Source organism: Amblyomma americanum, chromosome 1 (genome assembly GCF_052857255.1).
Source record: "Amblyomma americanum isolate KBUSLIRL-KWMA chromosome 1, ASM5285725v1, whole genome shotgun sequence".
Taxonomy (NCBI): domain Eukaryota; kingdom Metazoa; phylum Arthropoda; class Arachnida; order Ixodida; family Ixodidae; genus Amblyomma; species Amblyomma americanum.
This window is the reverse complement of record NC_135497.1, coordinates 247,689,188-247,715,183: the sequence shown is the minus strand read 5'-3', so window position 1 is coordinate 247,715,183 and position 25,996 is coordinate 247,689,188. Positions and strand designations below refer to the sequence as shown.

Sequence of the window (25,996 nt, the reverse complement as noted above, 5' to 3'; positions counted from 1 at the left end):
GCGCTATTTCCGCACTATCGAGTGTAGTACATCTTGTGCAGCGTAGGGCGCATTAGTTGTCACAAGAGCGCGGACGCGAATGGACAACTCCGACTTAGTGTGCAAAGAGCGGCCCGACGTCCCACTAGATGCAAGTGCTGTAAAAATGCCACACTTAGTGGAAAGTGCGAAACAAAAAAATTGGCGGTGGTTTAGCTTTGGTTAAACCTGGAGTGACGCAATAGCTACGGTTGGCCGAGTGGAACTTGGTCACGTGATCAACCACGTGATCAGCCACGGCGCCGCGCCGCCGGCAGCTGCTCCGCACCTCGTGGCCAACCACGTGACAGCGAGGCGGCGCAGCCACGCTTAAGGCTCGAAATGCTACCGCAATGTAGCTATCGCTACAAAACAGCTCCGGCGTCTTCTTTTTACAGAAAGGGTTGACATCCTTGTGCTTGCGGAGAATGGCATGCGTAATTACCTTTACAAAAAACGCAATGACATGGTAGTGAAGCTTAGCCTGTGTGCCTGTCCGTGCGTCGCTGCATGTTCATTATCGACATTAGGCTACATATTATGCATCTAATAGGAAAACAAAATTTCTAGCGTGAAGGAACATGGCCGAAGTACGATAAAAGGTCCAGGACACTTGGCAGCACACTGAAAACATTCGTAGGGTGAGTGGGTTGCGATCTTCGAGCAGACACGTGTCATTACGTTGGCTGAGAGCCAGAAGGTGCGTGAAGCTCTCGAAGTGTTGTTTTAATTGACTCGGAAAAAGATTTGTGTTTTTGAAACGGAGGGCGCCGTAGCAGATGCGTCTCTAATATCAGATGCGTTTAGACAGTGTTCTTTGCCTACGCATGTGTGCGTTTCTTTGAGTAAAGATAATTGATGTCTGTTTCAACGCGATAGCGTTAAAGGCTCCGTTCTCCAGAAAATCTGGTGTCGGCGTTGTCGGCGTCGGTGTTGTGAGCGAAAAATCACGGCCATGGCTCTGGCAGGTGGTCCCCACAAATCAACCAATAGTAGGCAGGTGGACCACCTAGGTCTCGTGACGTTGTGGCGGCATCACAACCTGCCCACCGGATTGTGAGCAAACTGCCCACCGTGGAACGTGGCAGTTAAATTAATGCTTGGTCGCTCGGGAAGGATAATCTGGGCTCCACAAGGCCCACCGGTGGCAGCACGTAAGGGCAGTGGCGCATCGCTTGACCGCTGCACCACTGCGACAGGGGTGTTGTGAGGACTATCAGGGGTGTATGAATGTAAAGTACAGAATTACCTTCTGCATATGTGGGAATTAGCCCATTACGCTGTCACGTCATGCCCTTAAGGCGGAGCCTAAGTGTACCCTCCAGTTTTTTAGTCCTGTTGTTTTCTCGGTATCTGCCCATGTTCCTTCACACTAGCAATTATGTATCGCTATTTGAACCATCAACTAACCCGGCTTTCTGCATTTAAAGTGTTTGCATCGAATATAACTAATGTTAGTCTCTATTTTTCTCTCAGCACTGCACATTATCTTTTAACTTATGAGCTTCGACTTAACACTCGGCTCCAATTGTACACTTCAAAGCACCGCTCCAGCTGCGCTCAAGTCGTCATGGAAGCAATTTCAGATTATTCCGCACCACCCGAGGGCGTTCTAACGCGGGACCATTAGTCCAGTGCACGGAAGTAAGTCTTCTTCTTAGTCATCTTGTTTCTCTCTCTCTCTCTCTCTCCCCCCCCCCCCCCCCCCCATCGAAACGCGGCCACCCAAACGGCCAGGACCGAGCACTCATCACTGAGCAGAAGGGAATAGCGCCAGCGCGGCCGGTCAGTGGGCGTTGCACTGTCGCCTGAGCCACTGCTTCGTGCTGGCACGCTGAACGAGGCCGCCATCTCCGTCAATCTCGCCGTTACTTTTAGTCCTTTTTCCTTCTCTGCGAAGAAACAAAGCTCACATTTGAAAAAAAAAGAAAAGATCCCACCGAGGCTGGAATGAAGCGGCCTTATTTTTGGGTGAAAACTCCTAGGCCACCCGATTTTTTAAAAGCCTTCTCCTTCTCCAATCCGACAAACGAGAGCATTACTCGGCTTAAAACATCCCTTTTATTTTTGTTTTACTCCAGATAGAGCGCTCATTAGCCCTCAGGTATGAATACGCTGCGCCTTTTCTCATTTTCTCATGGTGTCATGATAGTCCCCTTGAATCGCTTGTAATCATTTTGTTGACATTATTAATTAGTGATGTCACATGAGAAAATTTTTCATGTGCACTGTTTAGATCACTCCAAAGCCCTGATCGCGCATAGGCATGAGTCAAGGTAGCCAGGAACTAGTTTCTAAAGCGGGGAGCAGTATTCCACTGCTACCAGTGGCATCGCATGTCTATGGTAACACTGTCTTCATGAGTTCGTAGTCAACTAATTACTTTACTGGATATAAAACATAACACTCCGACGCTAAGCCACTTATGAAGACTCTGAGCGCATGCAGTCGTTCTTCGTAGTAGAAGCCCAGGAACTGCTTCGAATAGCAAATTATAATAATGGGGACGCCTATGATGAAAAAAAATGTAATAATATAAAAAGGCCGCCGATTTCCCAGGCATAACTCCAGGTCTGAGGCTTCATATATGACGGATATATCGAATTTTGAGAAATAACAAAATTGTTGCTTCAAGCTGCTCGACGCCACACTGGCCCAACTTTCAAGAATTCAATAAAAGATAGCGCTTCGGCCAAGTAAGGATGTGGTTGTCTGAAACAAGAAAACAACGAACCCTGTGGCATTCAGTTATAGCTTCTGCTATTTTTTTGCTTAAATGATATCCATGTTCACAACTATCAACTTTTCACCATCCGTGGAACAGAAATGGTGCCAGCACCAATTCTGTCGTTATGCTTCTTTGACTTTTCACGACACACTCGTATTCAGTTACCAACCACGTAACAAACTGCATCGTATGAGAACAGTTAGCATGTTCACGTTCTGATGCTTAATTGTTTTTGTACTCAGCCTTTATAATTCTAGATTCTAATTTTCGAGTGGTTTCCTATGCGTCTTTTTGTCGGTGTAGATATTCACAAACAATTCTTCATATTCATACTCGGTCACCTTGTGCTTAACGTCAAGAAAGGGACAATCTGAGAACTGGCATTGATTCCCTATGATTCTTTTTATGAAAATAAGCGTAGAAAAAACGAATAAAAAACATTGGTTGTAGAAACGGCAACCGTGCACCATACCGTCTTGTATTTCAATTATTAAAACCTTCAAGCACAAACTAGTTCACCGGGCATGAGAACAATTGCGTGAGCAGTAGAGTCTCGATTAAACTCGTATAAATGAAGACTGAACCGCCGCGGTGGCTCAGTGGTAATAGTGCTCGGCTGCTGATCCAAAAGACGCAGGTTCGATGCATGCCGCGGCGGTCGAATTTTCGATGGACGCAGAATGCTAGAGGCCCATGTGCTGAGCAATACCAGTGCACGTTAAAGAACCACAGGAGGTAGAAATTACTCAGAGCCCTCCTCTACGGCGTCCCCCATAGCCTGAGTGGCTTCGGGGCGTAAAACCCCACAAAGCCGTAAAGCCACATAAATGAAGCTTTCCGGTACACGAAATTCCATCACATGACATAGCATGATTTTTTTTTTACTTCCAGGAAAATACACTATACCTTGGATAGCAGGAATACCTTTTTACTTTTATTACGTAACCAGTAATCACACAGCAGAAACGTTCCTGAAATGGACGAACGGGAAATTAGCTCGTGGTAGCCGTAAAACACGAAACAAAAAGCCGCAAAGAACGCAAATTTTTCTCATCTTCCAGTGACACGTAACTCCATTTCATTGTGAAGTCTGTCATAGGCTAGGCATTTTGGACATAATAAAACATAAACGCTCAAGAAGCTGATTGCAGTTGGTTGTTAAAGTTAAGACCAAGAGTAGTTCCCACGTCATCAAGTCAATGGTACCAACAAAAGTGAAAAGCAATGGCACAATTAAATGTACATCAGTTTCATGACAGCGCACTTCACTTATGTTTTGTAATCTTCCCTATTTCACGTTTATGTTTGAACATTACCCCACACCAGGCCGCTGCTGTTCCGTACTCGCAAAGAAAGGGTACGCCAAGCACGGTGCCTGTGGAAGTAACCACGATTTTTTGCGCCACCTAAAACTACCCCCCCCCCCCCTCCAGTCTTTCTTTTTATGTGCAAACAACCTTTTGCACAAAATCAAACAAGAATGCCGCAGAAAACACCACCTTCATCGACTTCATTCGTCTGTCGTTATAGATTAGATAGTGTATTAACAGAACCTCGCTCTCTTGTGAAAAGTCGGCACTAACATCACGCACATCGCTCAAACGAACTTTCTGCTTAATGTACCAGATTTGTGCCTTTCTCTCAAGGAAAATTTGCTGTACAGGTGGTAGGACTATGCTAGCTGAAACAAAAATACTCTTCACAAGCGCGCGTACCCGCTGATCTGCATAGTATGTCGCATGCGGAGTTTATCATGTGCTAAACTCATAATTAGGCCCAAATACCTTCTTTGCAGTCGCTACGCGATCCCTCACGAGTTATGAAATATTTGAACACATTGCCTTAATAGAAAAATCCGCAGCCACAGGGCATTACTTTTTTCCTCACAAAATCGATATTTGACACGTGAGCCCATTGACTTCGTTTATGACAGCAGCACGGTGGAGAAGTGCAGTTTGAAGTCTTCTTTTGTACTCCATGAGCAACGAAAGTTTAATGCGATTGAACATAAAAGATTAACTCTGTTGTAATCGTCATCTGAAGTTCCTGTTTTGCTTCTCAACGCCGTTGCATGTTTTTTACCAGCTAGCAGTGGGAAAAGCAATGCGAGTCGTTCGGTGTATTAAATTTATGAAATTACTGAACGTGGTCCCGCATCAAGATGGTGGAATATACAAAAGAACACAAAAATAGAATCGAAGCGCGCATCGACGAAATACATGCGGCGCCAACGCACCCGCACATTAGGCGGACTGTGCAAACGAACCCCTGTCAAGTTTCGAAGGCGGTCAACGCGCAGCTTCCCCGAAGTCTGCGGTCTCGAGAAGCGTACAATTTGGCCTCGAATCGCCCACCGTTGCGAAGGCTCCTCGTTACACATTGACGTTTGCTCAGGAGCGTTTTAAGCGCCTAAATTGTGGCGCACGGTGCACAGCAATTTTTGCTGCAGCCAGGCTCCGCCTGCAAGCCTCTTCTGTCGACAGTTCGTGCGCCGAAAGTCACTGCATGCACGCATATTACGCGGCGAAAAAAAGAAAAAGCAACGAAGGATTGAACGTTTCGACCTCCCTCCCTGAGCAAGGGAGGCAGCGGCCAATGGCTCTCCGCCATCCCCCCTACTGAGTGACGGCCAATGCAGCAGCATAGTCCAGTGGCCTGCATTTGGGCGTCCGTTGCCTCACCACAGCTGGAGCAGTACCGAAGGAAGTAGAGCATTCGCGGTTGAGTGAACGCTGTTTTTCCGTAGATCTCTGGCTCCACTAAGCGTTGCCCCCAGCTGCTTCGTGCTGCGATGTCTGTTGATATCCCTCAGCGGCTTCTTGTCTGGGACCGCGACTCGTTACAGCTTTGAGTCAGTCATCCTGGCACATTTTCAACAATTTCTCAGAGACCGCTTTATTAGAACATAATTATTATTTTTTTTGGGAGGGGGAGCAGCTGAGCGACAGAGAAACAGATAACTTCAGTTTTACTCAATGTCCCATGTTTCCCGGTACATTTCGCTCCTGCCAAAAGCAGCATCTGCGCAAGTGCCTGCCCCCCCCTCCCCCCTCTTTCCAAAGAGTAGCACTTTTCTTTTCTTCTTCTTCAATACAGTTCTGTTTTCTTGTATGAGAACAGAAAACAGTGAATGCAACAAGCTGACACGATCACTTTTGTTTGTGTGCTTACTACACATGCGAGTGTGCGTGCGTGTTAGAAAATACAGCAAGCGACTTTCTGATCTAAATTCACAGAGGTAACAATAACGCTCCTGGTGCACGCAGGGGTGGGGCTACTGTATTTGGCAGCCGATAGTTCGCGCGCCCTTGCATAAGATCAAGCTCGCTAAGCAGAAAGGAGAAACAGGCGGATATACTTGTACAACGTGTCTCACGAGTGCATCACTTTTCTTCCTGCATGGGCGTTCCAATAAAAGAATCGGTTTTAGGGGGTTTAACGTCCAAAAGCGACTCAGGCTATGAGGGACGCTGTAGAGGAGGGCTTCGGCTAATTTCGACCGCCGGTGGTTTTTTACCGTGCACTGACATTGCACATTACACGAGCCGCTAGCATTTCGCCTCCATCGAAATGCCACCGCCGGGATCGAACGCACGCCCTTCGGGTCAGCAGCAAAGCACCATAACCACTGAGACACCGCGTCAGTACAAGATTTGAAACTCGAACTGAAACAGTGGTAACAATAACACAGCCGCCACCGCTCATCAGAACCAAAAACACCATGTGCGAATCAGTGATCTGACATCAACAACGTAGCGAAAGGGAGCAATTTCTCCTGAATCAAACCGAGCAAAAATACGTTTGGGAAGGCCCCAGCTGAACGCAGTTAACTCCAATCAGATAGACACTTCAATGAATGCCAAACTGCGCTATTTTTAAGTCAGCGATAAAGACGATGGGGAAGACGATTCCGAGCCCTCGTTACGTTCCCAGCTCGCTCTCGAGCCCCAAGCAGGCATTCTCGAGCGACTATTAATCACGTCGCCGGTCCGTATCTTCTACGGGTCGAGTAGTGGCGGTGCGCGTGGGCGGATGGTCGTGTGATGGGCGCAAAATCGAAGTACGGGGCCGCTCCTTCTGAACCTCGGCGGCTACCGCACTATTGCCTCCTTCGGCGTAGATACGCACACGCGCGGATGACGCCGGCGACGAGACTGCGCGGCCCAGATCTGTCAGCGCAGCGTGGCGCCGAGACCGGTTTGGGCACCGCAGCGAGCGGCGCCCCGGCGGCCGTCGTGGAAGGAGCACGTGGCCCCTCTTGCGCATTCTCCGACGTAGCGGCGTTCCTCCTGAGGCGCCCGCTACACCGCGCGCGTGCGATCACGTGTGTATACGCGAATACGTGTTCGCGCGCACCTTTCATCGTAACAAACCTGTTAAACTTTTCCTCACGTGCATGCATACGAGGAAGGAAACGGGAGACAAGCTAGGGCGTTCCTACCGAAAAATAAAACTAGCGTCGTCTCGGCTTTCTTTTTTGATTAAAGCTGCCGACTGTTTGCGTTAGGCACAACGCTGACGCACATTCGTAGAAAAGAAAGCAGCTACCGCGATTTATGCTTTCCAGATTTGGGGCAGCGAGTTTACCTGTACCTTTTTTTAGGAGTCTGTATTAGTAAGAAGGCGTTCTTTTTATTATACACGTGTCATTCTTGAAGCGGTGTGCGTTTGAAACAACTCGACTCTTATACACACAGATGCCAACGAGCCGAGGCAACCTGCAGTCGAAGGAAGAGGATTTCCCTTGAGGAAAGGTTCGCGATTTGCCCATTCCACAGTTACCGCGTCGTCGATTGCTGCGAGTGGTCAGTGCATGGCTCAGTCAGGATAAGTGCCGGAGCTAGAGCGTGTTCATGGGCACAGGCTAACACAGAACTGACCTTTGCAAGTCTAGCCTCTCCTCTTATCGTTCGTTTTGCAGGCATTTCAATTAGTTCTGATCAGTGTCCATGGCAAAATGGACACTTGCATAATACTCCGTTTCATGAAATTGGCACCGCCACTTCTGTGTTCTTCGCTTCGTGTTTACTGCGCTCTACATGACAACACTCTGTGGTGCTGAAAATATCACATAGAGAAACGAGCCACGCTCGTTTCTCGGAAGAGGACAGGGCAGCAAACATCTGCATTGAAGACACCGCTTTTTGATAGGGGAACCTGGAATTTCGAAAGGCACGCTTTCCGGGTTCTGTTCAGGTATATTCGTGACATTGAACTAGACCGCAAATGCCGATGGTGGCATCTAGAGACGTTTTTAGCTCCTTAGTACAAGCAATAAGAGAGCACCTTAGGACACATATATAATGACTATTTTTATTTAACATTTATTTAAAGGGTCGCCATACGGAGGAGCAATCGCTTGAGGTATGAAGCGAGGCTACCCTCACCAGTGCCGACCCATGCATGGCCTCAACCTAATATCTGCCTCCCAGGTTTGTTGGTACTGCAGAGGCAGAGCTACAGTTGACGCCAGCAAATCATGGGCAAATTTCACATATTTATTAAGAGAATTTTTTTCTTTCTACATGCAGGGTGGTTTCATAGCACTGATAAAAATGGTAATTTTTTTAACGTTTACAATTTTTTTGCTTTAAAACTGTGAAAGATACGTCGGTGCTGCCTGTACAGGTGGATTGCAGAGCAAAGCGGACATAATGTACGTGGTATAGGTCAATAATTAGACGAGTAGTTGCCTAAAATTAACTAGTAGGCTTTTTATTCTTATTTTAGAGGGCACGATTATACTGCGAAACTGAAGGCCGTCAATGTCGAAGGTGGGCCCAGTTTTAAAATTCTCTTTATCTACAATGTGGTTTGAAATATCGAACGTCAAATATAAGTATTTGAAAGCTCGTTGGGTTGGCTTTCCCGCATTCACCGTCGCAAAATGGCGCCACTTGCATTTATAATGCAGAAAATACAGACGCCGTTTTTGTAATTTATGACGTAGAAGCAGTTAACCATATTTCGACGACAATACTAGGCGCAGTCACACTATTTTGTAAAGTGGCAACGCAAGGAAGCCAACTCAACGAGCGTTGAAATGCATAAATTTGCCGTTCGATATTTACAACCACATTGCCGATAAAGGAAATTTGAAAACTGGGCTCACCTTCGATGTTGACGGCCTTCGTGTTCGCATCAAAACCTTGCCCCTAAAATGAAACATAATAAGTTTCATGGTTAGTTAATTTCACTTAATTAATCGTATAATTATTGAACTCTGTCAAACACATAAATCCCGCCTTGCTGCAAAATCCACTTGCAGAGACCGCACCAACGTATATAACACATTTTTTAAAACAAAATATCTAAACGTTAAAAAAAATCATCCTGTAGAAATGTACGTTCAGTATACGAAATTCATCCTTCCAACTATATTTTTGTTTTGGCCACGTGGACATACATTTCACTGTCGAATGTCGTGAACATAGCACCAGATATGTAAAAATGTCTGATAAAGCCTAGTAAGCGCCACTTTTAAGGCACTAGTTTCACGTTGCTGGATCGAAACAATCCAAAATGAAACCACTTCTGCAGAACTCTCGAAACTCTTTCCTGATTCAACCTCACCGAACGCTCACAAGCGCAATCGAGGCCCGTTCCAGACGGCCGGCGTGTTGGGCCAGCCTGAGTTTGTTCGGTCGGAGTCATACAAACCGTAATCAGCACTGATGCATCCCAATACAGCATGGAGCGCCGATATTGCGATGCCGCTGTGCTGTACCCTTACTACCACGCAGTGTAATGAGGCGGATTGAGCGCGAACTTTTAGTGTGGAGAAGTTGGAACTCGTGCGGCCAGCAACGCTTATCCCGGACCAATTGGTTACAACAGCCGACCTTGCAATATAAAAAATTAGCCGGGGTTTAACTCCGCTTAAACCGATGTGTGACGTGCGAAAGCATGGTGACGTAAGTGGTGACACTACAAGCGACAACATAGCAACGAGATGGCGCAGATCTCAAAGCTGTGAGCTACTTTTTAGGGGGTGGCCCGGATCAAAATTTTGGAAATAACCCGGGTCAAATTTTGAGGTCGCCATCGTGCCGGGGACGCTCAATTGTGGTTGGACATCGATTTTGGTCCAAATCGTCCAAGGTTAACTTTCGGCTTGGGCCGGGCTAAATTTTGGCAATGGCCCAGGCCAGTTTGGAGGTCGCCAACGAATTGGGCACACCAAATTATGATTGGACATTGATTTAGGTCTAAATCGGCCAAGGTCAAATTTTGATGGTGGCCCCGGACAAATTTTTGGAAATGATCCGGGCCAAATACTAGGCCGCCATCAGGCCAGACATGGTCAATTATGCTTGGACGTCGATTTAGGTCCAAATCGGCCAAGGTCAAATTTTGGGGGTGGTTCCGGACAATTTTTTGGGAAATGACACGGGCCAAATTTAAGGCCGCCATCGGGCCGGACATGGTCAGTTATAGTTGGGCATCGATTTAGGTCAAAATCTTGCAAGGTCAAATTTCGAGGGTGGCACGGGACAAATTTGGAGGTCGCCATTGTGTCGGGCACGCACAATTATAGTTGGAAATCGGTGTTGGTCCAAATCGGCTGAGGTCAGATTTCGGGGGCGGCCCGGGCCACGCGCGCGCGCGCAATTGCGCTTCACGTATTCGGCGCGCCAAGAAAAGTAGACGGCATCGCAAAGGAGGCTAGTGGCGAGTGGACCCACCGATTTCGCGCACACTGTGAACCCTCCTGTCACAACAAAAATACTTATTGGCACAGTTGACATTAAAAGCCGCAGCTGCAGGCGCTCTTCACTCCGGCAGGTTACCATGCAGCTTTCTTCAGCGCATGGACGAAACAAGGCGGCCTCAGTGCAGCCCCAGTTTCTGCTTCGAACCGTGCACAGAGGCTGCTAGTCCCGCGTGCCAAGGCATGCATTAGTCCGGGGCACGTTTGTAATGTAGTACGTTTTGAGCGAGGCAAATGCTAGGACACATGCCTCACGCCGCTGGCCTGGAGAAACAGAGTGCCAAGCGAGTGCGTCCGAAAAGAAGTCGGCAACCTCTTAGAAGGCGAAAGAAAAGCCACGAGAAAATAGCCGGTCTACTACGCGAAGCTCCTGCAGAGCCTTGGGCGAAGATCAAACCGTGGGACCCAGCAGCGGCGGCGGCGGCGTACGCGTATACAGCACGCGCGAAGCGTGACTACTTAGGCGTGGGACGGGACTTCTTGGCCACGGTACGAGCGGCCGAACGAAGTAGGAGCGAGTGCCCGTTGCATACTCCCCCCCCCCCCCCCCGCCCTCCCCTAAAACTTCTTGAACAGATCCTTTGTGACTCCCGTCACGCTTGCATGTATGTGCGTGCCACTCTTTGTAATCCGCCGTCTTGGTGGTCACACCACTTGTGTGTTGTCGTCGCGGCCTGGGCTGCAGTGCTTGTAGAACACTTTTAGCCGATTCACTCTTTTCGCAGTTCGCCTGTTGTTCTTCGTCAACAATAAAGCAATGCGTTGTATTTGCGATAACATTTTGCCACTGGTGACCTCTTTTGGTGCGAAGGCGGCTGTTTGAAATGCGATAGGAACGAGTAAAAAAAGGAGGCGGTCAGACAACTTGTTGAGACAGACATACCACTGCTTGCAAGGCTTAGGTCACTGTGCCAAGCGGGGAAACAAAAGAACAGGGCCTAGCATTTACTCACTTAAGCTCCGTTCTTGAGAAAGCTGCGAGGCCTCAGGTGTTTCTCAAGAATGAAGCGAATTTTGAAGCGAAGAATGAAGCGAAAGTGAATTTTGTATTGGAGATAAGCACACCAATCCCCCTTGCAGCTTCGGCTGTAGACAGTGAAATGGAGACATGGTTTGATCTTTTATGGGCTGATCGAACTGCCGCCGTGCCAGAAAGGTCACTGCAGACAATGCCGCTGTGACCTGGCAGCCAGTAGACAGAGATGTCATGAGATATTTTAAATCCTTGATGGCTGATTGCTCATATTTCTGTGACCAGTCGTGCAGCTCCGTGGCTTAAATTAGTTTGCAAGGATGCCTGGCCAACCTTGAAATCCCCGAATAAGGCCCATTTTCGAGGTTATGCACAGATGGACCGCTAAGTCAATGTCCCACTAAAAGCGGAAAAGAAAAGAGCCCGACGCAGAAAGGTGCTAAGGTATGGCTCAATGGAAGTATGGCAAAACAACTATTCCAAAAGCAACTGACGGCCAGTGACTGCTTATTTATCGCTTGAAAACGTAGTATCATGTAATCATCATCATCGTCGGCGTCAGTTGAGTTACGGAAAGCTAGGACAGAGGTATCTGTTACCGGTCTCTAAATAGTGCTATGTTGCGTCAACTGTAGCCCCTCTTTCTCAATCGCGTCTCCCCCCTACCTGACTCTTAGCTGCCCCTTGCTGTGTCTTCCTTCCCTTGGAAGGCATCCCGTTACGTTAGAGGAAGATCGGTTACTTGTTTTGCGTATTGCGTGTCCCACTCATGTCCTTTTCCTTTCTTCGTTTCAGCAGCTCGGAAATCTGTCATTTGACGTTGTTCCAAGCCCACGCTGCTGTCTTGGTGGCTTTACCTTTGCCCTCTTCGTTTTTTTTTTGTATGCATCCTTGCGCTGTCCTCAATTTCATTTCAGTGTTTTTCGTTAGCCTCATTTCGTTTTGTATGCATAGGCTCAACAGCGCTGGTCAGCAGCGGCTACCATGTAATCAGCACAAAGCTATTAATTCGATATCTTCACTTTCAACAACGTAAATTACACCGACTTGAAGATCGGAGCACATCGCAAAAATAAAGCAGCAAGGTTACCACACAGTGAACCTCAGGTTGGGGATGCTGAAATAATTTCTTTGATATATGAACAAACAACTACGCAGATTGATTGATTGATTGTAGTTCATTGTGATCATCTCTTGAATGAAATACATATTGGGCGAAAAGAGAACTGTCGTGTCAGATTTTCGGCGTTTGCATCAGTACGCCTGTTAGCTGAATAGCTTAAGCAAGAGCGTCGCTATTGAGTGGCCAAGTTTTAGCCAGCGGTGGTTTTTGCAGCTATTTGCTGTAGCTACCAGATTATCTGGCAAAATCGAATTTAGCTGAATACGTCATGTTCTCAGTTACACTTATCATACGTCGGCGAAGATCAGTGGCATACAGGCGGCTGCATGATACGGTAAACGTGAAACCTGCCGCCACGCATACTATAGTGGTGGTCTAAATGTGCGGAACATTGCGCTGGCCTTAAGTGCCGAGCATTGCGCTGATGGCGCGAGGCAATGAGCTTGTTTTCAGGCACGCCATTATCCGATGCCTGGCGCGTCACGTTTCCCAGTGCCTTCGGGCATTTATTTTAGGCCTCTTAGCCATGCTGTGATCCTGCACGGCTTGGAAAGAATATTTTCCTCAGTCAGCGATTTCTTACGACTTCAGTCATTTGGTTTCATTCCTGAAAATGTAATGCCACGCGTAAAGCCCGGAAATAAATTAATTTTTGAACAGCTTGAATTACACCAGTGGCTAAGGCTTCGGGCACGTCGCTTTGTAATAAGCAATGCCAGCATCACAATGAGATAAAACCGACAACTTTCCCTTTGTGAAGGCACCCAATTAGGGAAGCTGAATGCCAGCATTGTGTATCCAAGGTGCTATAAATCAGCCATTCATTCCAACAGGTCCGTCTTCACTTGAACCTAGTGTCCTTCGCGAGCACATTTGAAGCGTTCAAGTGGCGCAGTGGTGCATTACAAGTGTCATGTACTGCGCACTCTGCGCAGCTCGGGTGGCAAAGTAGAGCTGCCTCATGGCGGGGTTAGTATGGGCCTTAATCGCAGCGTCGGCCATGAGGCCTCTAGTGCATGTAACGCCGCGGTTAGGCTAGGCGTTATTTCCCTGAGACGGTCGGGCCAGCTAGTTGAATACAACTCTGAACACAGTCGCTACCGCTTTGATTGAACTAGAGCGATAAAAACAAATAAGTTCGATATAAGCAATAATTTGATAGAACTGACCTTGTAAATTTCATTAGATGAAAGCCTGTTCCGGGAAAACTTTAATTTTCAAAGCGATGGCGCTCTGCAAGCTAGCGAGAAAAGTGCCTGCTGGTACACTAATTCTGTATGTTTACTGCCTAGGTATACGACGCATATATCGGTACATCGACCGACTAAAGGACCCAGCTCTACTGCTTTACTCACCGCCCAGCAATGCCTCAGGCGGCTAGCATTTTTGTTTTTATTTTTATATTCAGCGGATTTTTTCGGTTTTTATTTCAGACGAAAGTTTCTGGGGGGGGGGGGGGGGTAGTTGGCGAATATTATTTTCGACGAATTAAATACTGACCTTTTTGGGTGATTTAATGCAGCACTCCTCTGCGGTCAAAAGTCACTTAAACTCGGTGTCGGTGCCTTTGTCATCATGAACACTTTATTCACCAGCAATTAACGTGCAAACGGCACCACTTGGAGATGTGTTTGTAGAAGAAATTGCTATTATCATTAAAAGAGTAACTAATGTTAACTGAGATAGGCGGCAGACAAAACGCAACTGGAAGTTTACTTTTAAGAGCTACGTCAGCATGTTATGGTTGGCCCGCCGCGCTGGGTTGAGCGCGAGGGCGGGGCATCACGTGGTCTGCGTGTTGATGAGAGTGATTGAACTTCCCGTCAATATTCGCGGGAGCCAGCACGTACTTCTTCGTGATGTCTATGCACGATTTCATGTCACTGTCCTACATGCATTTGATTAACCTATATAACCAACGAACTTACCTGAGCAGGTTATAATAGTGAACAAACAGTGCCTATCTAGCAGACGGCGAGGAGGAGGTGGTTCCCGGTCAGCAGAGGCGTGTAAGTTAGCGGAGCAATACCTTAAATCACCCAACTGCGCTGGTTACACAGCAGTACCATCGTCGTATCATGCTCCTGTCATCCCTAATTAGTTAACTTTCAACTCTCACTCAGTGTAACTCGCATTCAACAGCGAGGTAGCTATGTCTTTCATTAAAAAATAACGACCTTCTTTGGTTAAAACAGATTTTCTAAAACCGAAATCGGCCTACGGTTATAGATTTTCTTCGGTTTAAGCCAAAAAGTCCAACCCCTGCATATAAATAGAGGCAGTTGCAGTTTTTACCACCTTTTTAGCTCGATAAAAACTCATATAACCTCAGCTCTCCGGTCGTCGCAAGGTCACCGTTTGCGGAAAACAATGGTCTCTACACCGGTACCTCCGCAAGTATTTCTAGCAGAAAACATCGCCATTGCATTCATTTGCGAAAACGACACAACCGTCCGCTAGATGAGCGCTCAAATCCAAATAAGACCACTTACAGGATAGTTAGGTAACAGCCAGAGCTCGCTAAAACAAGCATTGATACAAGTTCATCGCTTAAATATCGCCATTTAAAAAAAGAGAAACCTGTTTATGAGGCGACATTCGACACATCCAAGGTCTTTCATTTTCGGGTAACACCAGATGTTCATCGCTTACGATTTCGCCAATTTAAAAAAACCTATTTATGAGGCGACATTCGACACATCCAAGGCCTTTCATTTTCGGGTAACGCCAGATGCAGCTCGACTTTCACACCCTGAAAAAGTTTCACACAAACACACACACAAAAAAAAACGGTGCTTACGCAATTTTCATTAGAAATTACTTCTTGGCAAAATACGATTCACTCGTTCAAACAGCTGAAGGCACCGTATCGAAACTACATCAGTTGGCCTAAATGCATGAGGAAACCTAAACAAAATGTAGCCTTATTCAGCTCATCGAATTCATACTTGCCTTAAAAGATTATCTCTCAAGACGTACGTGACTAACAAGGCTACAGCAGGGGCTAATTGGTGATTCACAGTAAAGATATCGTACTGGACTAGTACAGACATGACGGAACATGCACAGAACGGCAGACAGACGAAATGTCCGTCTACCGCTCTGTGCATGTTCCGTCTTGTCTTTATCAGTTCGGCGTGATGTCTCCATAGTGCAGTTGATGGACACCAAAATGAGGCCAAAAGCTCTCTGTCTGCAAAAACGACGCAACCGTTCAATAGACGAAATATTAATTTATGAGAGGGCAACTTCCAGTGTATTTAAGTGACACCCTGGACTGCGGTATGGGAAGCCTTTACAATTAGGCGGCTTTACATAATTATTTGCCGTTTTAATAAAACCTTTTCATGAGGCAAGATTTGACACTTCTAAGGATATTCGTTTTCGGTTACTCCCGATCTTCGCACGGAGATTCTCACACCCTGATAAAGTTTAAAAAAAAAAAGAAATCGTTCTGAATTCTATTTTTACCCAAAGAGTCAGCTTCCCAAAATGTGATTTATTCATTCAAGCACGTGAATTAACCCTAAACCACTTTCGTCAAAGCCACCGTGTCGCTTTCGCGCCATCTTTCGTGGCAGTAGCATTCCATTTGTAACTTGATAATATTGGCAAATGTGAACTTCATTTCACGCCAGGAACGAGGAACGAATTCACGAGAGCGTAGTGAAAATAACACTCCCCCTTCCTTAATTTTTTGGAAACAAGACATTTTCCGTTGAAGAACTTCACTGACTCTCCCAATAAGCGCCCCTCCACCCATAAATTAATCGCTCCACGAGCGCATCGTCCAAAAAGGTATAAAAGGCATAGCACTATGTCCTATATAAGGGGTGATTTTATTTAACGTTTACAGACTTTTGTATTAAAAACTTCGAGAGATACGTCAATGTGGTCTCTGTAAGTGGAACGTACAGAAAGGTGGACAATATACACGTGATAGAGCTCGATAATTAGACGATTAATTAGTAAAATCAACTAATCAACCCTTAAACTCCAGATTTTAAAGGGCGAGGTTATATTGCGAAATCGAAGGCCGTCAATAGCGAAGGTGAGCACACTTTTTGAAATTTTCTTAAGCGGCGATGGGAATCAAAATATCGAACATAAAAAATACGCTTTTGGAAGCTCCTTTGGTTGGCTTTCCTGCGTTGCTTATTTATAAAATGCGGTCACTGCGCGTATTATCGCCACCGAAATCACGTTAACTGCTTCTACGTCATACAATACACAAAAGGCGTTTGTATGCATCAAATACGTACGCCGTTTGTGCATTTGACGATGTAGAAAAAGATAACTTGATTTCGGCGACAATACTACGCCCAGCGACATCATTTTTTAAATTAAGCGACGCAGGAAAGGCAACCAAAGGAGCTTCCAAAGGCGTATTTTTTTACGTTCTATATTTTGATTCTCATCGCCGCTTAAGAAAATTGAAAAAAGTGTGCTCACCTTCGATGTTGATGGCCTTCCATTTCGCATTATGACCTTTACACCTAACGTGAAAAATAAAAATTTAAATAGTTAATTTTAGTTAATTAATCGTCAAATTATTGATCGACCTGATGCACATAATGTCCACCTTGCTGTAAAATCCACCTGTATCAACCGCACCGACGTATCTCTGATAGTGTTTAAAATAAAAATCTGTAACCGTTCTCGAAAACATTAGGATAAGACCGACCTCAGAATCGCCACTTGACCTGGTGTTCTTTTCAAGCAATGTAACAGAATCACCATCTTGTGGAATAAATTTTAAAATACGGTCAACTATTGTCTAGAAAAGTTCGTGGCAAAACGAACCGAGATAGTAAGAAAAGGTAATAGTTAAATTAGCCTAAAAATAATTCATCTTAAGAGAAAATTAAGACGCCTGAGTAGGAATAAAGAAAGGAACAAAACGGAGATTTCGCAGCTTTCCCAAACCCTTAAGCATATGCTGCTGACTGCAAAAGAATACTTTTACTCGCAGACATTATCTAAATTTATGAGATTCACCGCAACGTTTTTTGGCGTCACCCTGCCCCGTCGCACGAAAAAAATATAATATGTTGTGTTGATGACAATATAATTAACGATGGTAAGAAAATTGCTGAAATATATAATGAATATTTTCATTCTGCGTTCTTTCTACCGGGGCCACATTCCACTGACCTTGATTGGAAGCTCACCGAAGGGATGCTGTTTATGCCTGAGAGCGTTTTCGCTGAGGAGGGAATAGTTACACTACTGCTTAACATAGATACAAAAAAAAAATCGGCTGGTCCTGATGGTACCCCCAAATGAATTATAAAACGAAATGCGGAATGGGTATCTAAGTATCTCTATAACATCGTTAAGGCGTCCCTATAGCAGCAAAAATTGTCACCTGACTGGCCTACTGCCAGAGTTAATTCCTATCCATAAATCCGGTGACAGACACAGCACTGAAAATTATAGGCCTATGTGAAATACTTTCAAATGCTGCACGATTATGGAACAGGTAATATCAGAAACCTTATTTAATGAGTTTGAAAATGCAAATATCTTTATTCCTAACCAACAAAATTTTAGACAAAAATGTCATCAGTTACACAACTCGCTGAAACCATACATGATTTTTCTTGTGTACTTAAAATGAAAGTTAGATGCTTAAAATGAAATTAAAATGAAAGTTAGATGCTGTGCCTCGATTTCTTAAAAGCGGTCGACCGCGTTCTATACACAGAGCTTTTTGGTAAACTACTTAGTGTTGGCGTTAACAATAACATTATCAAATAGATTACATGATATTTATCGAGAGCACAGTTTGTAGAAGTAAATGGCGCGAAATCTGTAACTTTACCTGTAACGTCAGGAGTACGTCAGGAATCTGTGCTAGGCCCCGTCCTTTTTCTCAGTTATATGAATGACATTGTAGAGGGGATGGACTCCAATATCAAGGCTCGACTTTTTGCAGACGACTGCTTAATTTATACCACGGTAAACAGCCACAAAAACCCCATGTCCTTAAATTCCGCATTAAAAAGTATTAGTGACTGGTTCAGGAAGTGGTAAGTGGAAATAAACTACAGTAAGACTATCAATACAAGGGTGGCCAATAAGATTAAAAAACATACACTCCTTCGATTACGAGATAGACGGTAGCCTCATAAGCAATTTAAATCACTTTAAGTACTTAGGAATTACCATATCCAATGACCTCAACTGGAAAACGCATATAAACAATATATGCTCCTCAGATGAAAAAAAAGAAAGAAAAGCTCTGGTACTTGAGGACGAGAGTTAAAACTTTTTACTGAACAAAATAAATTAGCTGCATATTTAACGTTTGTTCATCTCACATTAGAGTACGCGAGCGTCTTGTGGGATCCGTTTAAAAAAATCTGATAGAACTGAAAAAAAAAATTCAAAGAAGAACAGCAAGGTTTATCTTGTCAAAATGTCGTTCAACCGACTCTGTAACTAAAATTATCAAGTAACTCAACTAAGTTCCACTTTCACAACGCAGAAGGGTAGCGAGATTAAAAGTTTTCGATCTGATTCACCGTAACTGGTTTAACCTAAACACACGACAGTACATAAAATAGAGTTTGTCTCGGACAGCCAAAAGTATCCAATAAGACCAAACTCAACCCCCATCAGCACAAATAAATGCAGTAAGAACTCGCATTTTTTTTTCAGAACAAGAGGAGTGGAACTCGCTGCCATATGAAATACTGACATTAGACAATGCAAATAAATTTGAAACAAGGCTAGCTAAATTTTTTGGTTTAGCTCGAAATACGTAGCTGCTACTTTAAATACAGCAATTTGCCTAATTAAAAACTTATGTTCCTGAATATAATACATCTGTTTCATCCAGCAGCTTTGGCAATTTGATGACACCCTTATGCATTTAGTCTGCTATTTGTCCTTGCATTCTACTGTCTTTTCTTGCATCATTTGTTTGTTTGGTCTATTCTTGACAGCGGCAACACTGCTATCCTGTATATCTTGTCTTGTAAACACCCTGTAATGGCCTCTGGGCAGCAGTATTACTAACTAAAAAAATTTAAAAATAACCCTGTAGAGCCAGGTGCTAACAGTATTTCACATGTTTCACAGTCGGCATTGCATGTGGAGCATCGGGGTTGCCCTGTAGTTTGCGAAAGGCTGGATGGGCAAAGAAACAGCAGCTTTATCAAAAGAGACCCTCAGGGCATTATAAATAGACTTTAATTTTACTCACGCGTTTGAAGATAGCACATCACAAGGGGTAGGTACCAAAATAGTCATTGGAGGAAATGGGATTAGTAGACATTTTCATGCAAATCTGGAGCATTGAACAATAAATGCTTAAACGCTAAAAAGATTAAAATTGGTTTTGAGGGAACGAAAGTGCTCAGTAACTGCCTCTACACCAAGAAGTGAGGCAGTTACAGCGCCTTTTCCTTTCTTCAAAACCAACCTTCATTTTGTAGCGTTTAAGCATTAATTGAGCCACGGTAGTGAACTTTGTTCGCTTTTTTTTGCAGTTTAACGATTGGAGTCAGTTAGCCCCTCCACTAACCACATCATGTACTTCATACTTGATGCGAATTAAGCTGAATTCAATTCAGTTCAACTTGCTGCCGTTCTTTACCCAGCTCTTGATCAATTGAGAGAAGAATGAGTGAGTGAGTGAGTGAGTGAGCGAGCGAGTGAGTGAGTGAGTGAGTGAGCGAGCGAGTGAGTGAGTGAGTGAGTGAGTGAGTGAGTGAGTGAGTGAGTGAGTGAGTGAGTGAGTGAGTGAGTGAGTGAGTGAGGAAACATCTTTATGCCGTTTCGTTGCCTGACTCATGGAGTCATTCGTTCAGGACAACTCTCATCTGACCTGTATTTTAGCATACCTCGCTGTGAATTTTACCGCAGGTTTCTACCCTCCATGCCCATATTGGGGTAACTTAGCTTAACGCTTAAATTAGCTTTGGTTAAATTAGCATCATAACGATCTGTATTGGCCATAACATCGTCAAAAGTAAGCGAAGTTCTCCTTGCTTTTTACACTTACAAAAAAGGAAACAATTGCATTTCCTTTACATTTGCAAATATTGTCGACAAATATTCAATCATTCTGCCAAAATAAAGCGTGAATCACGAACTCCATGTGCATTTTTATAGCATCACTGCCGCCTATTGGTAGTAACGACTCTTAGCAAAATCACAATAGAGATCCCTCACAGGTGGAGAAAATGGAGCGTAGGAAAAGAGTTCAACAAAAGACAAATCTGGTCCATTCGTATTTTCCCCTCTGCAAGTGCAGGATGTGCTGAACGAAGCCAGCGTGCAGGTTAAAGAAAGCTTTCTCGCTACACTGCGATCGAGAGCAGCCGGCTCGCCGCTGCTCGTGCGTAAGAAAAGAAATAAAGAGAGAAACGAGAGGGAAAAGGGACGCGGCGCAGCAGCCCTGCTATACACTGGCACCGTGAGCGCGCCGGCGTTCGCAGGGTTGTTCAACGAGTCAGCACGTCCTGGAGCCTGAACGGATTGACACGTACATTTCGAGCTCTTGGTTCTGGCGTATTCTTTTTTGTCTCGTGGACGCTTCAGCGCTTTGATTCTTTTCCGCGTGCTTAACAAGCACTTTGCTGATTTGGCTTTGATTCTTTTGAAACCGATATATATATATATATATATCTATATCATGAGCCTCAAGCAATAGCGTCACCGTCATCAAAAGTGACGCCACCACTTCTGTGCGTCGTTGCTAGGAAAGCGTTTAAAGCGCCGAAGTGGTTGGGTGTTTCTTGACCAACACGCATTGCTGCAAAGGATCTCAAGTAGCCGAGAAACGCTGGAGAAATTTAGACAGGATACACACACTGTTTTCGGCTCACGTGGAAAGAGTGTAGGGCGCCGTTTTGCGAGATTTAATCGGTCCGTGCATCTTCCTCTTAGGCCGGCGCCGAGACTGTTATCTGTACCCAATCCCAAGAACGTAAGCACAACAAAAACGCCCCGAGGCGCGTAGGCACGCCTCTTCCAAAACATTCAGGATGGGCGTCGGAGCGTCAATGCATTCTAATATGACGTTGCAACATAACACTGAAACTTTTCTGTCTCTTATATTCGAACCGATCAATAATATAATTGATGATTATTGATTTTTATGGCTCAAGGGCATCAATGGCCAAAGAGCGCCGTGGCACAAGGTATTTTTCTTCTTCTCAAGGTGGGGTCAAAGACCCATTTCCCAAGCACTTCACCCTAAATAAGCCGAACACCAGAGGAAAGCTTGTACACATTGTGTCAACGGTGGGTAGCCGGCGGCACTGGGGATCGAACCGCGCACCTCCCGCATGCGAACCAATAATATAATTGCGTCCGTGGTCGACCAAATGTCTGTCGTCCACGCACGCTGAGCTTTTTCTGTCCTCTCCTTTAAAATATCAAAACATTTGTTGTCCCGAAATTCTTAAACGAGCACAATTTACCGACTTTGTCGAGTACTGCATTCGGCAAGACATACAGTAAGCACACTTCTGAATTTTCTCTCCTTGTTTGCATTGCGCCATAATATCCTTCGTTAGGACTGACATAAAGGCGTGGTTAGGATGTAATGCGTGGTAAGGTTCGCGTAAGGACGAGCTGATATTTCGTCCTTATGCGATTACTAAGCTCAACCATAACTGTGTGTAATTGCATCAATACTCTCGTGGCGTTAGATACGGGCATTTCCATAAGACATCTCGCACCATGCAAATGATTCCAGGTGCGAAAAAAATCAGTGTTTTTGAAAAAGCGCTCTGCCACACAGTGCTGTGCATCGGCACAATGTCGCCAATGAAATGCAAGCTGATTAAACGCCCAATGACAGCGTACGAATAGCCGGGAACAAACAAACGAGCAGAGCCAAGCGCGGCGAACTTACGCCTGACGGCCCAGCCCTTGAGTTTCCTGAGACCGAGGAAGAGCTTGAAGTAGCTTGCCATGCACTCCGGCCCGATTTCGACTTCGGAGCTGGCCCTCACCATGAGCGGGAAGATCTTGTGCAGCACGGTGGCGAAGCCAGTCGTCATGTTGTGCATAAATCCTTCCCAGGTCATCTTGGGTGGCGGCGCGGCGCTGTCGGCATCTTCGCTCGACGAAGTGAGGTCGTCCATGACAGCCGAGGCCTTCTCGTCGTCTCCCAACGCTGGTGCCACATTCCCCTCGGCTAGCGCGACATCGGCGCAGCACCAGCAGCAGCAGTAGGCGATAGCGAAGACGATGCAGGCGACGCCGACAGCGCGACTTCGGCGAGGCTCCGTCCGTCGTCCGATCATGCCCGCTGGCCACGAGGAGGGAGACCTTCTTCGCTAAGAACGAGGAGAGCGGCCCGAGAGGATGCGCGTCCCGTTCAACTTTCGCGGGGGGCCTCCACAGCAAGCGACGACGACCGCGTCGCGGTGGGAGGGAAAGGCGGGAGAAAACCAGTGTACGGAGGTTTTTCCGCGCAGTAGTCCAGTGCGGCGGCGAAGAGCGGCATCTCAGAAGGCTCTCCCTTTCTGCCGAGGCGATGCCCGCCGCCGGTCCGTGGCCGGCACGCAGCCAATGGCGCGATGCCTTCGGGAGCGCGAAATCAGGACACAGGGCGGCGCGGGCCATTATAGTCGGTCACCTGGACGCAGCGTCAACGGCATCTCTCGCGGCGCCAAACGACAGCGCTCATCGTTTCTGGCAGAAACGGCACGCAACGCAAATAGGAAAAAAAAGTAGATAAAGAGACTATCGCCCTTCGGTTTCTTTATAGTTCCTTCACCCGGCAGACTTTCGCCCTCTTCTTCTACGCGCGGGTGGCACATGAGGCGGCAAGGCTGACAAGAATGGGCGGCTGTTTGTCGTCCTCATCCGTCTTGTACAAACCTTTTCCAGGTCGCGGCGTGTGTTGCCGCTCGCTTTCTCTTGTCTCGTACACACTTCCCATTTTTCTGACTCTTCCTTACTCTCCTTGTTCTTTTTTGAGTTGAATGACCTTGATTTGCTAAACTTTTCTCAGCCCCCTGTACGTGCCGAGGTAGCAATACTACGTCAGCCACGCCGTACACGCAGCGTTTCGTGTAGTACAAGATCACAAGCTTCAAGTTTAGCCGCCGCGGTGGCTCAGTGGTTATGGCACTCGGCTGCTGACCCCAAAGACGCGGGTTCGATCCCGGCCGCGGCGGTCCAAATTCAATGTAGGCGAAATTCTAGAGGCCCGTGTGCTGTGCGTTGTCAGTGCACGTTAAAGAACCCCAGGTGGCCGAAAGCTCCGGAGCCTTTCACTACGGCGCCCCTCTTAGCCTGAGTCGCTTTGGGACGTTAAACCCCCATAAACTATAAACCATAAACCACAAGCTCCAAGTTCGAGAAACGTGCTGCTTGTAGCCAACGTCCACGAACTCACGAGAGCGTCTCTTGGCGATGCTCTCGCTCCTTCGCTAGCTAACGTTCCTCACTGTGATGTTTCCGTTCACGACATGGGCAGCGTTTGCTCTCACGCTCTCTTGATGGGCTCCTGACCGCATGAAGCCACATTGTGATCGCGGACGCCGCTGGTTGCGGCGGCAGTGGGCCACCACCTGGGCTAGCGCCAATCAGTCAACGCCACTTACCTCTTGTAGGTGATGTTAGGCAGTACCGCTAAAAATTACTGTTGTAAAGTGTCAGTCTACCGCTCCGTTAAGACAGCGATGGGGCGAGAGAGTGAGGGGTAGATGAGGGCGGGAAGAGTGACCGCGCACATTGAGATTTCTACGAAAAGGGCCACTGACAGTAATCCCCTTATGTGTGCGCTACGTTGGTGGGGTGATGTCACAGATGTTACGGAGAAGCTTTCATGCGAAGTGATGGCGGCCGTGTTCGCATGCGAAGAGTTCCGGGGGACAACGATGTTATTTGCTTCATAAAGCTATTCAAAGAGAATTGTGAAGAGGTGTGTGCCCAGAAAGAGGTGATGACATCACTTGCACGAACCATACTAGCTCGAACAATAAGAAACCGCATCTTTTATTGCGTTCTCGTACGCGCGCGCGCGCGCGCGCGCGCGTGTGTGTGTGTGTGTGTGTGTGTGTGTGTGTGTGTGTGTGTGTGTGTGTGTGTGTGTGTGTGTGTGTGTGTGTGTGTGTGTGTGTGTGTGTGTGTGTGTGTGTGCGAGAGAGAGAGAGGAGAAGGAGTAGGAGGATATGTACAGCGCAAAAAAGAAAAAGCGCGCGTTCAGCCGGAACGACCGGCAGCAAAAACGAAGGCTGAGGAGCAGTACGTTCGGCGGGCTCCTCGTATGAGATCGCACCTGCAGATTGTACCATGTCATCCGTTCCGGCTCGCACATGAACTGAGTTATAAAAGTACAAGACCAAACGGGAAGTTCAGCCCAATCAGCGGTCGTGCGGACGTTTAAAGCAGTGCGCAGTGTGTCTGCGTCACATGGCCTTGGGAGAAGAGGTAACAAGTCAGGGAGCTAAGGTAAGCATTCGTATCATGTTTTCATATTAAGCCTCGGTGTGAGACAGGCGACCAGGTTCATAAATAAAAAATCAACCGCTCAAAAGCAAGCGCCAAGATACCGCATATCAATGACACCTCAATAATGAGCCTTGCGGCGAAACGTATGTAGTATAATTCTCGAGGCATGTAAATGAAAGAGCAGAAGTAAGTGTTTAGACTAACCCTGAAGTTGAGTTGAAGTGTCGAGAGGAGGAGCAGGGCGTAGCAAGCATGCAAGGCAAGCACAGAATGTACTTTTGTGAGTAAAGAAGGCAGCTAACGCCTAAGTGATCCCTGATCTTTCGCATGGCGGGTACAGGAGGCTGCTTATGCTTTAGAATCAAGACATGCCCTCTGGCAGTTTTCGTCACAGATAGGAAAAATTTCATGCATCTTCGCACAGACCAACCTTGTGGGCGATCATCGCAAGAAGCAAAATGCGAACAAAAACGGGCACAGCCATCATTTGTTCACCGAACCATTTCTGCAGACGCGAGATAGAAGCTCAGACACGCCACGCAAAATAACTCCAAAATAGAATTCACTGAGCACTCGCATTCCAACAGAACGACGCTGCCGAATTTGTAGACGTTACCGGCTCGTCGTTTTTGCGGCAGCCCTCAAGTGTATGCATGCATCTGGAACGCCCTCTTTGGCACCGCCCGTGGCAGACTTGAACGGGCAGCTCGAAAGTGACGGGCAGAAACGCAGGAGAACCGATCACGCCCCCCCCCCCCCCCCCCAGCTCTCCCCCCCCCACACACACACACAGTGATCGTCGGGTGAGGTCACGGCGCAAGTCAGGCAGCGCTTGTCACAGACGCAATTCGTTCCTGTGCTTTATCTTTTCTCCCAGACATTGCTGTTTTCATTTCTTTGCTTGTTGAGCGTGCAGTGCGTGACCTCTTTTTAGGGTCAAAGCTCGCGCTTGCTCATAAAATGAATGCACCAACAATTCTAAAAGTGTCATCCTGCAAGTAGGGTGCGTCACGTTCGGCC

The 25,996-nt window shown here is 46.4% G+C and overlaps 1 protein-coding gene across 1 annotated transcript in view; it reads right to left on the bottom strand.

Annotated features, from left to right (window-relative positions):
* The window catches only part of LOC144096403 (nose resistant to fluoxetine protein 6-like), a 93,310-nt gene extending 70,277 nt beyond the window's left edge, over positions 1-23,033 (bottom strand). The window contains exon 1 of the mRNA XM_077629392.1: positions 22,425-23,033. Within this exon, the coding sequence (XP_077485518.1) occupies positions 22,425-22,818 (394 nt within the window). The 5' untranslated portion in view covers positions 22,819-23,033. The remainder of the gene's footprint in view (positions 1-22,424) is intronic.
* Positions 23,034-25,996: the final 2,963 nt, after the last annotated feature.